At 38.6% G+C, this 14,162-nt stretch overlaps 1 protein-coding gene across 50 annotated transcripts in view; it reads left to right on the forward strand.

The window, feature by feature from the left end:
• EPB41L2 (erythrocyte membrane protein band 4.1 like 2) overlaps nucleotides 1–14,162 on the forward strand; it is a 244,336-nt gene that overhangs the window by 127,328 nt on the left and 102,846 nt on the right. For all 50 annotated transcript variants that reach the window (XM_017345371.3, XM_070073565.1, XM_070073581.1 and 47 more), the window contains exon 3: nucleotides 1,097–1,309. In XM_017345371.3, the coding sequence (XP_017200860.2) occupies nucleotides 1,097–1,309 (213 nt within the window). The remainder of the gene's footprint in view (nucleotides 1–1,096; nucleotides 1,310–14,162) is intronic.

Consider the following 14,162-nt stretch of genomic DNA (forward strand, 5'->3'; position numbering starts at 1 on the left):
AGAGAGCTCTTTAAGGACATTTCTGAGGTGACACACCCAGGTTTGGCATGGTAAACTACTACTACTTCTCTCTTTTTTTAAATTAGAAGGATGGTTTATAATGCTCAGCTGAGCTCCTCTCCTCAATGGAGACCAATGCCTGAGCGCTGGCTCCAGTGGGTGTAATATTTGTCTGCTCTGTCCCAAGGACCACACAAAGGATCTGTGTATTCCTCAGTGTAAGTTCAGATTCCTCAGCAGTATCTCTCACCCAGTAACCAGGAGTTCCTGAGCTGTGGAGTCTCCCACGAGACTGCTCAATGTCCCAGCCACACCATGAGTCCTGCCACATACCCTCAGTTTTTTTCACAGTCCCGATACAGAAGCTTCACACAGTCACAAGCTCCTAGCGCCCTGTTAGTTCTCTCCACTAGAGTCAGGAGTCTCCACTCGGCTGATTGCCAGGTGCAGACATAAGCTGGCCCAATTGTTTTGTATGTCCAAAATGGCACTCTATTGGCTTGTTATAGGACACCATTGTGAAGTGATTGGGGAGAGAGAAACGTGTCTGTCACATCCTTTTTTTTTTTTTTTTTTTCTCTCCTCTAATTTGTCTGGTACACTTTCCCCCACAGGGCTCCAAGCCAGGTTCCCTCTAGGTTCTTCCTGACACTTTTTCTCCAGTAGCTTGTGCTGCTGCTGTCTGGTCTCACCTCACTTTCCAGTGCTGGTGCCTAGGCTCTAGGCTGATTTAGTCTTGAGGCATGTGTGCCCACGATCTCCCTCTAATTTTGGTAGAGTTTCCCTCTAATTTTGGTAGAGTTTCCTCTGCCGTTTTCTCCCTAACTCTTCCCTGAGAATACACTATCTCCACTTTTTTTTTTTTAAACTATCTTCTCTTGGGCTAGAGCAGTTTGCTCCCTACCTACTCTGCCATCTTGGAACTGCTAGCTCGTCAGGCATTCTGATGTGTGATGTGGGCATCCTAGCTGGCATCTCAAGTGCTAGGCCAGATGTCCACCCCAATCACAATTTCTATTAAAGTTTTTCTTTCAATAAGTTGTCTTCTGGAAATTTGTTAACTTTATTGTGCACCTATTTTTTTTTTCCTCAATAGCCTGCAGAAGAAATAAGTAAGGAGAGAGAAGAGGAGAAGTTAAAGGAAATACAAGAAGACAAATCTGAAGAAGCAGCAAAGAGGGAAACAAAGGAAGTGCAGACCAATGAGCTAAAGTCAGAAAAGACCTCTCAAAAAGCCATAAAGAAGACCAAAACTGTCCAGTGTAAAGTGACCCTCCTAGATGGTACTGAATACAGCTGTGACCTGGAGGTGAGTCAGGGAACTGAACCGGGGAGCTTTTTAGTGTGTGGAATGAAAGTAAAGAATAACTTTCCTTTATGGTATGGCATAACAGTTATCTTTTTGTACTTTGAAAAGTTACTGTTATTCATTTGGTTGCAATTTTGCATTAAAAGATGTCCATTATGTCTATTTTTCTTTCTTTTCTTTTTTTTTTTTTTAAGATTTATTTGGGGCCAGCGCCACAGCTCACTTGGTTAATCCTCTGCCTGTGGCGCCAGCATCCCATATGGGCGCCGGGTTCTAGTCCTGGTTGCTCCTCTTACAGTCTAGCTCTCTGCTGTGGCCCGGGAATGCAGTGGAGGATGGCCCAAGTGCTTGGGCCCCTGCACTCACATGGGAGACCAGGAGAAGCACTTGGTTTCTGTCTTCGGATTGGCACAGTGCGTCGGCTGTAGCGGCCGTTTGGGGGGGTGAACCTTTTAAATTTTACAGCACCTTCTAATTATATGTCAATCTATTTACGTGCCATAAATTAATAACTAATCTTTACTGAAGTATTTTGAATGGATCATCTCATTTAATGCTTGTTAGAATCTTTTCTGTGGTGCAGACTATAATACTGGTATTCCCAGTGTTACAGTAAGGAATGCAAGACAATAACTTGCATAAGGCTTCACAGCTAGTTAGTGGTTAAGCCAGGACTCCAGCCTCCAGAGTCTGGCTCTGGAGCTCATGTTGTATCCCACATGTGGGACCTGTTTTGGTCATTTAAAATATGATCCAGTAGTTTATTTTACTCATTTCAGTTATAATTGTTCTGATACTTCAGTTGTTTAAAGGGAATCAGGGGCAAAATAGGATTGGTGCTATAACAAAATACCATAGACTGGGTAATTCATAAACCCTGGAAATGTATTGCTCACAGTTCTGTTGATAGGGAACTTCAGGATCATGGTGCCAGCAGATTCTGGGTCTACTGAGGAACCACTGTTGATTTCCAAGATGGCACCTTCATGCTACCATGAGAGGAGTGAAAGCATAGTTCTCACATAGTAGAATGGATAAGGCCGCTCCCAGGCACCGCTTTTATAAGGACACTACTCTTTAATCACCTCCTAAAGACCACATTGCTTAATAGCACCATGATAGGGATTAGGTTTCAACATGAATTTTGGAGAGGGACATTTAGACCACAGCGGTCTTCATACCTTTCTTTTCCTCTTTGCCCATTCTTTTTCAAGATTCCCTTTCTGTTCTTAGGGAGAGAGAGTATGGGGTTTAGAGGAAGGGAGAGAGAGACTGTGTGCTTCAAGGGCAGGAGTAGGAGTCATTTTGGAAAAGAATAGAATTTGTTTTCTGAATTTGTCTCAACTGCACTATATTTGACCAGATGTCTTTTTGTCTTTCCTGTTGATTCTATAAGCTTAGGGAGTTCAGATTTTTGAAAACAAACTTGTTGGTAGCTCGTTCTGTGACCTTGAGTGACTTACTCAACCTCTCTGGGCCTCGGCTTCTTCATCTATAGAATACACACAGGATGACCTAGGTATATAGAATGCCTCTTTCTTCCCTGAAGTATTTTATATTACGAAACCACTAGATTGCTCAGTGTACTTTCTGGTTTAAATCTATATTTGTTCCCTTTTTGTAAGAGCAATGAAATATTTCAAAAGTATAAAAATATAGAAACATTTGAAGGGACAGTTTTTAAAAATCTTTAATCAGGTATTACCATTTTGCCATTCCTATCTCATTTTCTCATTACTATTTTTACCTTGCTCTTTTTTTTTTTTTTTTTTTGACAAGTAGAGTTATAGACAGTGAGAGAAAGGTCTTCCTTCCATTGGTTCACTCCCCAAATGGCCGCCACGGCCGGCGCTGCGCCGATCCAAAGCCAGGAGCCAGGTGCCTCTTCCTGGTGTACCATGCGGGTACAGGTGCCCAAGCACTTGGACCATCCTCCACTACCCCCCTAGGCCATAGCAGAGACGACCGGAAGAGGGGCAGCCGGGTCTAGAAACCAGTGTCCATATGGGATACCAACACCACAGGCAGAGGACTAACCAAGTGAGCCACAGCGCCAGGCCCACCTTCTTGCTCTTTTATCTACTTCATTTAACTGTTGTGTTTCTTTGACTAAATCAGTTTATCTGTTCTGTACAGTTCCATTATATAAAATAAATAGCTCTACAGTGAACATTATAGTACATGTTTCCTTATTGAAGTTTTATTTATTTATTTATTTTTAAAGATTTAGTTTTATTTATTTGAAAGGCAAAGTTACAAAGAGAGAGGGTGAGACAGAGAGAGAAAGATCTTCCATCCCTAAATGGCTCAAAGGCCAGGGATGGGACAGTCCAAAGCCAGGAGCCAGGAGCTTCATCTGTATCTTCCATGGGGGTTCGGGGGCCCAGGGACTTGGGCCATCCTTTGCTGCTTTCCCAGGTGCATCAGCAGGGATCTGGATTGGAATTGGAGTAGCCGGAACTTGAACTGGTGCAATAGGTGGTGGTTTAATCTGCTACACCACGTTGTGCGCCCGTGAAGTTTCTTTAAGGTAGATGCCTAGTAGTGGAATTGCTAAGTTGGTAGGTTGCAAATTTACTTCATCATGTTTTCCAGATACCATACCAATTTATATTCTGGTTAGATTTTACCACCTTGTCTCCAGTCTCACAAGTACTGACTGATTTTGTGTATGTCACATAGTGTGTGATTTTCATTTGCATTTATTTGATCACTGTCAATCAACTTCCACTAGGTTATGGGGAGTACCAACCAACCTGCAAATTGCCTTGATTTATAACAACTGTTATTTCTCTTTTTTTTCCTAAGATTTATTTATTCATTTATTTATTTATTTTTATTTGGAAGACAGAGTTACAGAGAGAGTTAGAAAGAGAGGTCTTCCATCCGCTGGTTCACTCCCCAAATGGCTTCAAAGGCCAGAGCTGAGCTGATCCGAAGCCAGGAGCCAGGAGCTTGTTCTGGGTCTCCCATGTGGGTGTAGGGGCCCAAGGACTTGGGCCATTGTCCACTGCTTTCCCAGGCACATTAGCAGGGAGCTGGATTGGAAGTGGAGCAGTCAGAACTCAATCTGGCGCCTATATGGGATGCTGGCGCTGCAGGCCAAAGCTTTAACCTGCTCCGCCATAGCACTGGTCCAACACCTCCTCCCCCCTCACACACCTCACACACCCCCGTTATTTCTTGTTACCTGTGCTTGCTGGCTTGAGTGGCTGTGTTGCATTGCTGTCGTCATTTTTGGACTGAGATTGAAGGGTGATCTTGTAGTTCAACATGCTGGTCTCATAATGGGGGCAGGGGCGTGGGAGAAACAAACTCTAGTCCTTGAATCTTCTGCTTAGAAGTTATATAAATCACTTCAACTTTACATTTTATTGGGCAAGCAATTTGTGTCGCGAAGACAGATAACAAATGGAGAAGTATGATCCTCTGACAGGAAAAGGGTGGTGAACACACAAAAACAGTGGTACAGTTTACCAAAGATGAGGCTGAGCATCATTTTATTGATTTTGTTTAGGTCGCTACGGTTGCTGAAAGTTAGATATTGTTTCTCAGATTAAGGATATTGCTTTCCTAGTTTCTAAGACTTATGAATGGTGGTGAATTTTGCCCATTGTATTTTCTGCATCAACTGAGATCACTTATTTTCCTGTTGTTTTTGTGATTTTTTTTTTTCTAATGTTAGGCTATCTGAATTCCTAATGTAAATACTACTTGGTCATGATGATTCTGTGTTCGTTTACATTATTTTTATTTAGAATTCTTGCATATATTGCCTTTAATTTTCTTTTGTCAAGGCATTAATCAGATTTTGTCATCTGGATTATATGTTGTCCCTAAAAAGTTTACAATTTTCCAGAAAAGCTTGACTAAATTAAGGATTATCTGCTCTTTGGAGATCTGGTAGAATTTGTCTTTAATACTCTCTTGGCTTGGTGGCCTTTTGAGGGAAAGACTAGGTGTGGAGCACAATTGTTTGTAATCATTAATTTACTTATTTTATGATCTGTTTCTGATTTTTCTTGAGTCAGTTTTAGTAATTCATGTTTTTGGTGGAAACTGTCCACTTCATCTAATTTGCAGGTTATTGGCGTAAATTTATCAGTGTCTTCATTTTGATTCCTTCCCATTTCTGCTATTATTTGCCTTTCCTTTTTTCTTGATTATTCTTGCTGTACATCTGCCATTTGAATTTTTTTCAAGAAGCAACTTTGTTTTGTCATTGTTTGTATTGTATCTTTTCTACTTTGTATCACTTTGTTCCCTTTTGTATTATTTTCGGTGGGATTACTAGGTTCTTTTTCCAATTTCTTGAGCTTAATACTTTGAAAAAAATGCGTTCAGTGGGCTCTGTCCTCAGCCTCCTCAGACCCCACCGGATGTCCCTATCGCTGTTTCTCCCATGACCGGCAAGGTTCCACCTCCCCTGTGGACTTCAGGAAGTCTACTGTGACACTTTAAGGAAAAGAGAGTAAGTTGTTATTGAGCACAGAAAAAGAAATAGCCCAAGTCCTATGTATGAAAAACTTCCCAAGATGAAAAGAGAAGAAAAATAAGAAAATTAATTATGCCCATCCCTCCCTTTCATATCCATGAATATTAGAGCAATTCCAAAAGGTGTGAATATTCACTTTTAGACTACTAGAAGAATCAGAGTAAAAGAAACTGAAGAAATATTTTAAATGATAATGGCTGAGAATTGTCAAAAATTGGTGACCAACACCAAGCCATAGATCCAAGAAGCTGAGATAAAGAAAAGATGTTGAAAGAAACCACAGGGGAAAACCCCACCTTGCCTGGAGGAGTTAAATCTGACTTTTTTCAGAAATTATCCAAGCAAGAAAAGAGCAGAATGAAATATTCAGAATGTTGAAAGAAAGACACCAGCCTAAAAGTCTGTATCCATTGAAATTATTCTTCTAAATGAAGGAAAGAAAAATAAAGGCATTCTCGGAAAAACAAAAATTGAAGGAATTTTTCACCAGCAGACCTGCCTTGCAAGGAATGTTAACAGAAGTTCTTAAAAAAGAAAGGAGGATATAGATCAGAAACTTCCAGTTACACAAGTGAAGGAAGAGCATATACATTCAGTAGAAATTGTCCTCCAGACTTTGAATTTTCACTTTTTCCTGAGTGAGAGTTGTGTGGTATGATACTCTCTGGTGATACTGGGTATTTTAGTCAGTTTTTATTCACTATAACAGAATGCCTGAGGCAGGCTAATTTTGTGAAGGAAAAATGTTTATTGAGGCTTAGTTTTTGAAGTTCAAATCCAAGATCTGGAGGACCTAGGTGATGATGTCCTGGAAGATTTCCAAGATGGCAACACACATGACATAACAAGTGACAGGAGGTGTATGAGAGAAGGACACATGGCAAGCTGGGAAACAGAACACTGGCCCAGCTTGGGCTTTTATAACCTACTCTCTATGAGAATTACCTTCTGAGAGCGCATTGCCCGACGGCCTAGGGTCTTCTTACTAGGCCTACCTCCTAAACCATCAATGTACTTGTCATTAACTTATGACTTTGGGGTTTCATTGTCCACCTGAATTTGTGGGCTTTGTGATTAAAAAATTGCTTTCATGGTTCTAATTCTCTCATCAAGTCCCTTTTGTTGATACCACAGTTTGAAATTTAGTGCTTTCATTGCTGTTCAGTTCTTAATATTTTCTCATCTTATTATGGGTTTTGACTGCTGGATCTTTTTTAAGGTATGATTTAAAATTTTTTTAAAGATTTTTTGTTTATTTGAAAGGTGGAGTTACAGAGGCAGAGAGAATGAGAGGGAGAGAGAGAGGGAGAGAGAGGTCTTCTATCCACTGATTCATTCCCCAAATGGCCTCAATGCCCAGAGCTGGGCCAATCTGAAGCCAGGAGTCAGGAGCTTCTTTTGCATCTCCCACGTGGGTGCAGGGACCCAAACACTTGGGCCATCTTCTACTGCTTTCCAGGCCATGACAGCTGGATCGGAAGTGGAGCAGTGCGTACTTGAACTGGTGCCCATATGGGATGTCAGCACTGCAGGTGGTAGCTTTATCTTCTATGCCTCAGCTCTGGCCCCTGATTTAAATTTTTCAAAGTGTGCTCATTTGCATTTGAGTATATGAATTGTTTACATGGGGAAAGGATTTTGCATTTTTGTATTTTCACTTTTTTATTAAGTTATGTACAGAATATGGTCTAAACAATAAAAATTTTATTGTTTTTAAAATTTGTTTTGAAGCATACACATAATCAAATTTTGTAGTTCTTTTTGAGTTTGGAAAAGCATTGTATGCTGTCATTGTTGATAAAGCTTTCCATATCTGTCCTGTGGATCAATATGGGTCATGTTCTATGTCTTTATTAATTGTTTAACTGTTAATTGTCAGTTAATAAGACTTACATTAAAATTTCTGTAGTAAGTATAGTTTCTCTTTGCATTCCCCTAAATATATGCTGTAAAAATTTGGTACTAGATTATAAAATTTTTACATGTGCAGAATTACATATTCTTTTATAGATTTTTTCTTTTTGTCGTTATATAGTAACATTTTGTTTATGATTATAGCTCTATTTTCGTAGGATTTTTCTGGACTATCTTTTGCCGTTTTCTTTGTTTTTATGCATTGTGCTCTTAAGTCTGATATTTGTTGTTGTTGTTTTAATTATATTGGAGAATTCTTTTAACTGGTGAATTTAGGCTATTATTTCAAATAATTACTGAACTGTGTGACTATTCTGCCATCTGTTTTTTTTTTTTTTTTTTTTTTTTGGTCTTTGTTTACTTAAATTTCCTTTTCTCCAGTTACTGCTGTTTAGAAATCATTAAATATTTTGTAGACTTAATATTAAATCATATTAATCATATTAATCACTATGCCTATCCATCACTTTCCCTATCTTATTTAGCATGCCTTTATTGATGTCAGATCTTATTTTGCAATATAAAGTAAAGCAATTTCCTATCTGTGTAGCTGTTCCCTCTTTCATGTTTCTTCTGTTAGGGAATCAACTTGTATGTTGCCTGAAGCAAAGTTGAGGTAGTATCCGAAGTTGAAAGCAGCAGCTTAGTCTTTTAATTTACCAAGAATTAAATTAGTTGGGAAAGCATGGGAGTCTTTATTTTTATGACTGCATTAATTTACAGAGAACCTTTTCCTTTAATAGATGATTATCTGCTGTGCTATTATGTGAATGAACTTTTAAGTATTTCATGTAAATAAGCTTATAGCATCTGTGTTGAGTATAAAGCAAAATGAAGTATACTGCGGTGATGCTGTTCCTTTACAGATTTTATGTACCAACAGTTCACTTGAATTTTAAATGGTAAGCTTGTATCTAAACATTGGTCATCATAATTCATTGATATCATAATAACTGTTACAACACTGCAGAAGTTCTAAGCTAAATTTCTTATTTTTCTCTTTTATCTATTTTTCCCCCTGTTTTGAGTCTTCGGTTGCTGAGTTAATATCATTCATTTGGGACCTCCTTGTGGAGCTTAGAGGACAGTCGTCATATGATTGAGTGTCCTTGTGATTCCTGGTTCCAGCTCTGACCTTAGTTTGGGTGATATGCTGATGCTGCTTATCTGTCTTCCTGAAACTCTATACCGGAAATTGGTGTCTGAAGTCTGTTTGAGGAAGTATGCTGTGGGAAACTGTAGCTATTAATGAATTTGTGAGCACTCAAGGCAAATACAATGTGGGAAATAAATACTTTCATTGATTTCCATCTCTTTATTGTCAATAAACATTGTCTGTCATAACTTTGAAGATAACTATAGTTACTGTTTCTTTACATTATATATGTACATGGGAATACTTTTCAATCAGGCATTTATATTGTATAGCATGTCCACTGAAGAGGATCTTAATCTTCACTTTGGGCACCTGCAGCAGTAGAGAGATGCCACTAGAAGCGTAGCGTGTGCAGGATACTGTGAAGAGATGGAGTGGGCTAGTTTACAGGGGTCTTACAGAATAGGGTATGGTTCTAGGAGACCTCAAATGCCAGGATAAGAAGATCACAAGTAATTCCTAGAGCAAAAAGGAGATGGGGAGTCATAAGCCAAACACTGTAGAGTCATTGGTGTACAAACTCTGACAAGGTCAAGAATGCTATTTAGATTCTGCAGCATGGTAAAGAGCAATATAGCTACAATAATTGAATGACTGTAATTAAGATAAAAATGTAAAAATGATTTGACTTTAGTGTTATTTTTGACCTACATAACAATCGGTTTATTGCTAGGTCATGCTTTAATTTTGACCCCAGGTCTAGTCTGTTCCAAATCTTTGTGCTAAGTATTTTTTCGTTTTTGCAGTAAAAATTATGATTTACATTTTATGCCTATTTATCATCTGTTGTTAATGAACTGAGATCTCATATAGCTTTCGAGAAAACTTTACTTTGAGGATTATGATGTCTTGATGAAGAAACTTGTATTTCTGCTTTTTGACATGTGAGTTTTTATCTCATTGAGATATTTGAATGGTTTGTAACAGGCTTCTTTGCCTCAAGTTTAAATATAAAGAATTTCAGGAAGTCTTCTGGATCCTCAGGTTTACTGCAGAGGTTTGGCTCTAGGACTCTTTTGGTATTGCTGCTAAAGTCACTTGCACACTTGGCTTATTAAAACAGTGGGGCTCTTTCCTCTAAGGAAAAATGCAGTGAAGTTTAGCTGGAGCCATGGATATAAAGTCACGAGATCTATGTTTACTTTTCTTTTGACTCTTTGTATGTCTAGGGGAAGTCACTTCCTCTTTATTCTTCTAGTCTCAGATTGCAAAGTAAGAATGAAAATATTTGCTTCCTCTATCTCTAGGATTGAGCGGGTTTTACTATAGCTGATAAGTCTGTGTATATATTTTAAAGTCTGAAAATAAGTGTGAAAGCTCTGTAGGACTTTGGAAGCATTAGTGAATGTGCATTCTGAGTTAAAAATGCTCACATTTTCCTCTGGCATCTGCAAGTCGTTCCCACGTGTTGGTTTTGTCTGAGAACTGAGAGTATTGTTTCTGCCCACACAGGAATGTCAGTGCCATTTTTTTTTTCATTATGAATAAAGCTATCAGAATGTAGGCTCTCTTCGCCAGTGTTATGATGATAAAAGTATTTATCAGAAAGCGGAATGTGTCAAGGTCTTCTTGCCTTCCTGTGCTAAGTTCTGGCCTAAGAAATCCAATTTGATACTGTTGCTTTGGAATGTGTTTGTTTCTCTCTACTCTCATCCTCCAACAATGATCTTTCAGAGCTAGAGTTCTGGCCTTCAGTAGGTTTACTAGTTAAATATTAACCGTCTACATACTTGTAAAGGCTTGGAAAATTGTGACACGCCATAAAATCACATAAAATGATACACTTATATATATGATTTAGGAACTTTGGGTAATTCAACTGTCATAAATTATATGCCCTTTAAAATTCCGGTTACATAGATCCAGATGGAATGTCTCTGTCCAACTGTTAGTCCATCTATCTGTTTAGCTGAGAAAAAGAATTAAGTGGTAATTCTATCTAGTGACTTAATTTTTATTTACTATGTGGGAAAAGGCTGCCATGCTATGTGAGTTAGAGAATAGTTTGGACCAGCTTGAAGAACGCGGGGCAGACAGCCCCAAGAGTGTGGCCTTTTAATCAAGTCACTCCTTCGACAGGCTCTCAGAACTGTTAGGTATGAACTAAGGCTGCTTTTGATCTCTGTTACCACTGGAGTTTCTGAGCCTTCCCTTGCCAAACTGGCTTTGTAATCGGGCACATCTGAGTCATCATCCTTCCATGAGTTTCTGAACATACCATCTCCACGTTTTGCTTTTTGCATCCACTGAGTCCTCCCTGTTTTTAATGTCTAACTCATATCCAGCTCTCCGTGTTTTTTCCTTCTTTTGAACTTTTTGGCCGTTAGATAATTTAATCATACACTGCTTTGTGAAAAAAGTCTCTTTGTGTTGTGTTGAACAACTGCTGAGCTCCTGTAATATTGTTTGATTTTTCTCATTCTTGTATTATTTCTTTACCTGGATTCTTTTTAGTTCCTTAAGGAAAAAGAACTCCCTCTCCACGGAGCATTAATGAAGGACATTCCCTAAAGTAGTACTTCTCTTAGAAAACAATTTTTGATTTATTCCCATTTATTCTCCATACTTGTATATTTATAAAATTTTAACCCTTCTCTTAGAAAAATAATAGCCTTTGTTTAGTTGTATTCCTACATTGTCTCTGTATTCTTTCCAATTAGAAAAGATTTTGGTATATGTGTGTGTATATAATCCATCAACCCTCATGATTACTACTTCTGACCACCTTGTCCTACTTTTTAAATACTTAGAAACAGCAGGCCAGCTCTTTTTTTTTTTTTTCATTTATTTGACAAATAGAGTTATAGACAATGAGAGAGAGAGAAAAAGTTCTTCCTTCCGTTGGTTCACCCCCCAAATGGCCACTACGGCCAGCACGCCGCATTGATCCGAAGCCTGGAGCCAGGTGCTTCCTCCTGGTCTCCCATGCGGGTGCAGGGCCCAAGCACTTGGGCCATCCTCCACTGCCTTCCCAGGCCACAGCAGAGAGCTGGGCTGGAAGAGGAGCAACTGGGACAGAATCCGGTGCCCTGACCGGGACTAGAACCTGGAGTGCTGGTGCAGCAGGTGGAGAGTTAGTCTAGTGAGCCGCAGCACTGGCCAACTTATTACATTTTTACAACAGGTTGTGAAACTCTAGGCATGAGAGAAACCCAGAAATGATATAATACAATATGACATTGGCTCCTTAGGAGTCCACAGCCTAAAGGGGAATGCAGAATCGAGAAGCTCAAAGTTCTTTTCACTTAAACTGGAACTTCTCTCAGGCCGGATTGCTTGCTGCCTTAGACTGGAAGAGAAGGATATAATTAGTACCTTTGCCTCTTTTCTTTATTGATGTCTCCTCTTGAGCACACTAAAGAGTGATATGGTTGTGATGTCTCAACAGTCAAGGACTTATGTCACATACTTTCTGCTCTCTGTCTTCTCTACTTTTGGTTTCAGAATCTGGAAGTTGTCTTTTTTGTCCCTTCAGGATATTTTGAAAGCGTTAACCTTGACATAAACTTGTAACTGTTTTGACTTAATTTTGAAGATAATATTCGTTTCTTAGTGGCTCTTCTCATACATATTGCCAGGCATGCCAACTCCTTGGCAGTTCCACTTAAAACATTTTTATTCTAACAAGAGAATGGTAGCAGAACAGGAACCAGATCTTTGAGTTATTTTTCTATTTTGGAATGAAAATTATTTCCAGGTTGAGTAGAGTTAGAAGTGATGGGAAAGGTCATTTTCAGAATAAAATTTGTACTTTAAAATCTGTTTAGACATGGTTTTCTCATCTTCTATGTAGGCACTAACAATTTTAAAATCTTTGTCAGGTTCATCAAATGAAAAGGTATAATGTTACTACCTCTCATCCAACAAACATAAAATATCGTTGGTTATACCTACTCTGTTCAGCATCACTTTGTAGTCACTACTGTTTTATTTCAGTTCTCTTTTTCCCCCCCTTTAAAGTTCTTTACTTCTTCCAAACAAATGGAAGATGATGTTACTGACATTTTATTTGCTACCTGTGAGGAGGTGTTGCCAGTTCCTTTCCTCCCTGGGTCTACCTCTTCTAAAGCCTCTCCCCCAGCCACCATTTCGTCCCATCCTCTGGGCACGATGGGGGGAAAGGGATTTGAGAGTCCTGTTGCTGCTGGCAAGTGGTGTTTATCTCACAAAGGTTGGAGCTGGGGCCATTCTTTCATATCCAGACCTTCTCTAGGATGCGCACACTGTGGTCCAGTACAATATTGACAGGATTTATCATTAGAATTTACAGCACTGTAACAGAATATGCTAACACTTGGAGCTTGTAAGGATTGAATGGTATAATGTCATAAACTATAGTCTATAAAAAGCACTAGGTTAATCAGGAAAAGAATTTCTTCATGCAGGGCGGCTAAATGATTAAAGCACTGATAAACGATCTGTCAGATTCCTGCTTTAATATTTGTTTAATTATGCTCTGTACCAGAGTTAAATGCCAGCTCTAAATTATGTCAGAAAAATTGATTAGGAGTATTATGTTTAAGCTATTTTTTGGGGGGGTATTGATGGGGGGACTCTTAAATTCTCAAGAGCCATCTCAAGACAAAATCTTCATTCTGTATATTAACCAAACTGCATCTCATAGCTATGTGCTTAATTAATTAAGTTGAGCCTGATTTTGTGTATCAGTCTAGTTATTCACAAGGAGAGAAAACCCACCCTGAGTGGTGTTGTGATTTATATGTTTCGTTCATTGAAAACTCATTCTGTATGTGTGTCAGAAGCAATTCAAAATGAATGAAATAGGAATGCATTAATCAGCTATTCTTGTGTATCACAGAAAGCCTGTCTGAATCAAATGTCAAAATTCATTCTAGACAAATAGTTTATAGAGAATGTGCTAACCTCCAGAACTTTGCTGCTTAAGGTTTTGATATGAATTGTTTGCAGCTTAATATTTTATTTTTTGAGATAACAATTTTAGTTTATTATATATTCAAAGGCTTAATGGCTCTACTAAATGCAGAGTCCAACAAATAAAAAGCAAAAAGATCATAATCTGGCAGGAAAATAGGTGAGGGGTATAGACGGTCATGAAATGAAAATATGTTCAGCTACACTCATGTAAATTGTAAAATGGCCATAATTTCATTAAAGATATAGTAGTATATAATTCCTATCAGTTTGTTTGACAAAACATTTTATTTACAGCAAAACTGATAGATATGGCATTTCTTTTTTTGTTGTTTATTTTAGCTCCCACATATAAGGGAGAGTGTGTGATATTTGTCTCTTTGGCTTGTTTCATT

The sequence above is a fragment of the Oryctolagus cuniculus genome, chromosome 5 (genome assembly GCF_964237555.1).
Source record: "Oryctolagus cuniculus chromosome 5, mOryCun1.1, whole genome shotgun sequence".
Classification (NCBI taxonomy): Eukaryota; Metazoa; Chordata; class Mammalia; order Lagomorpha; family Leporidae; genus Oryctolagus; species Oryctolagus cuniculus.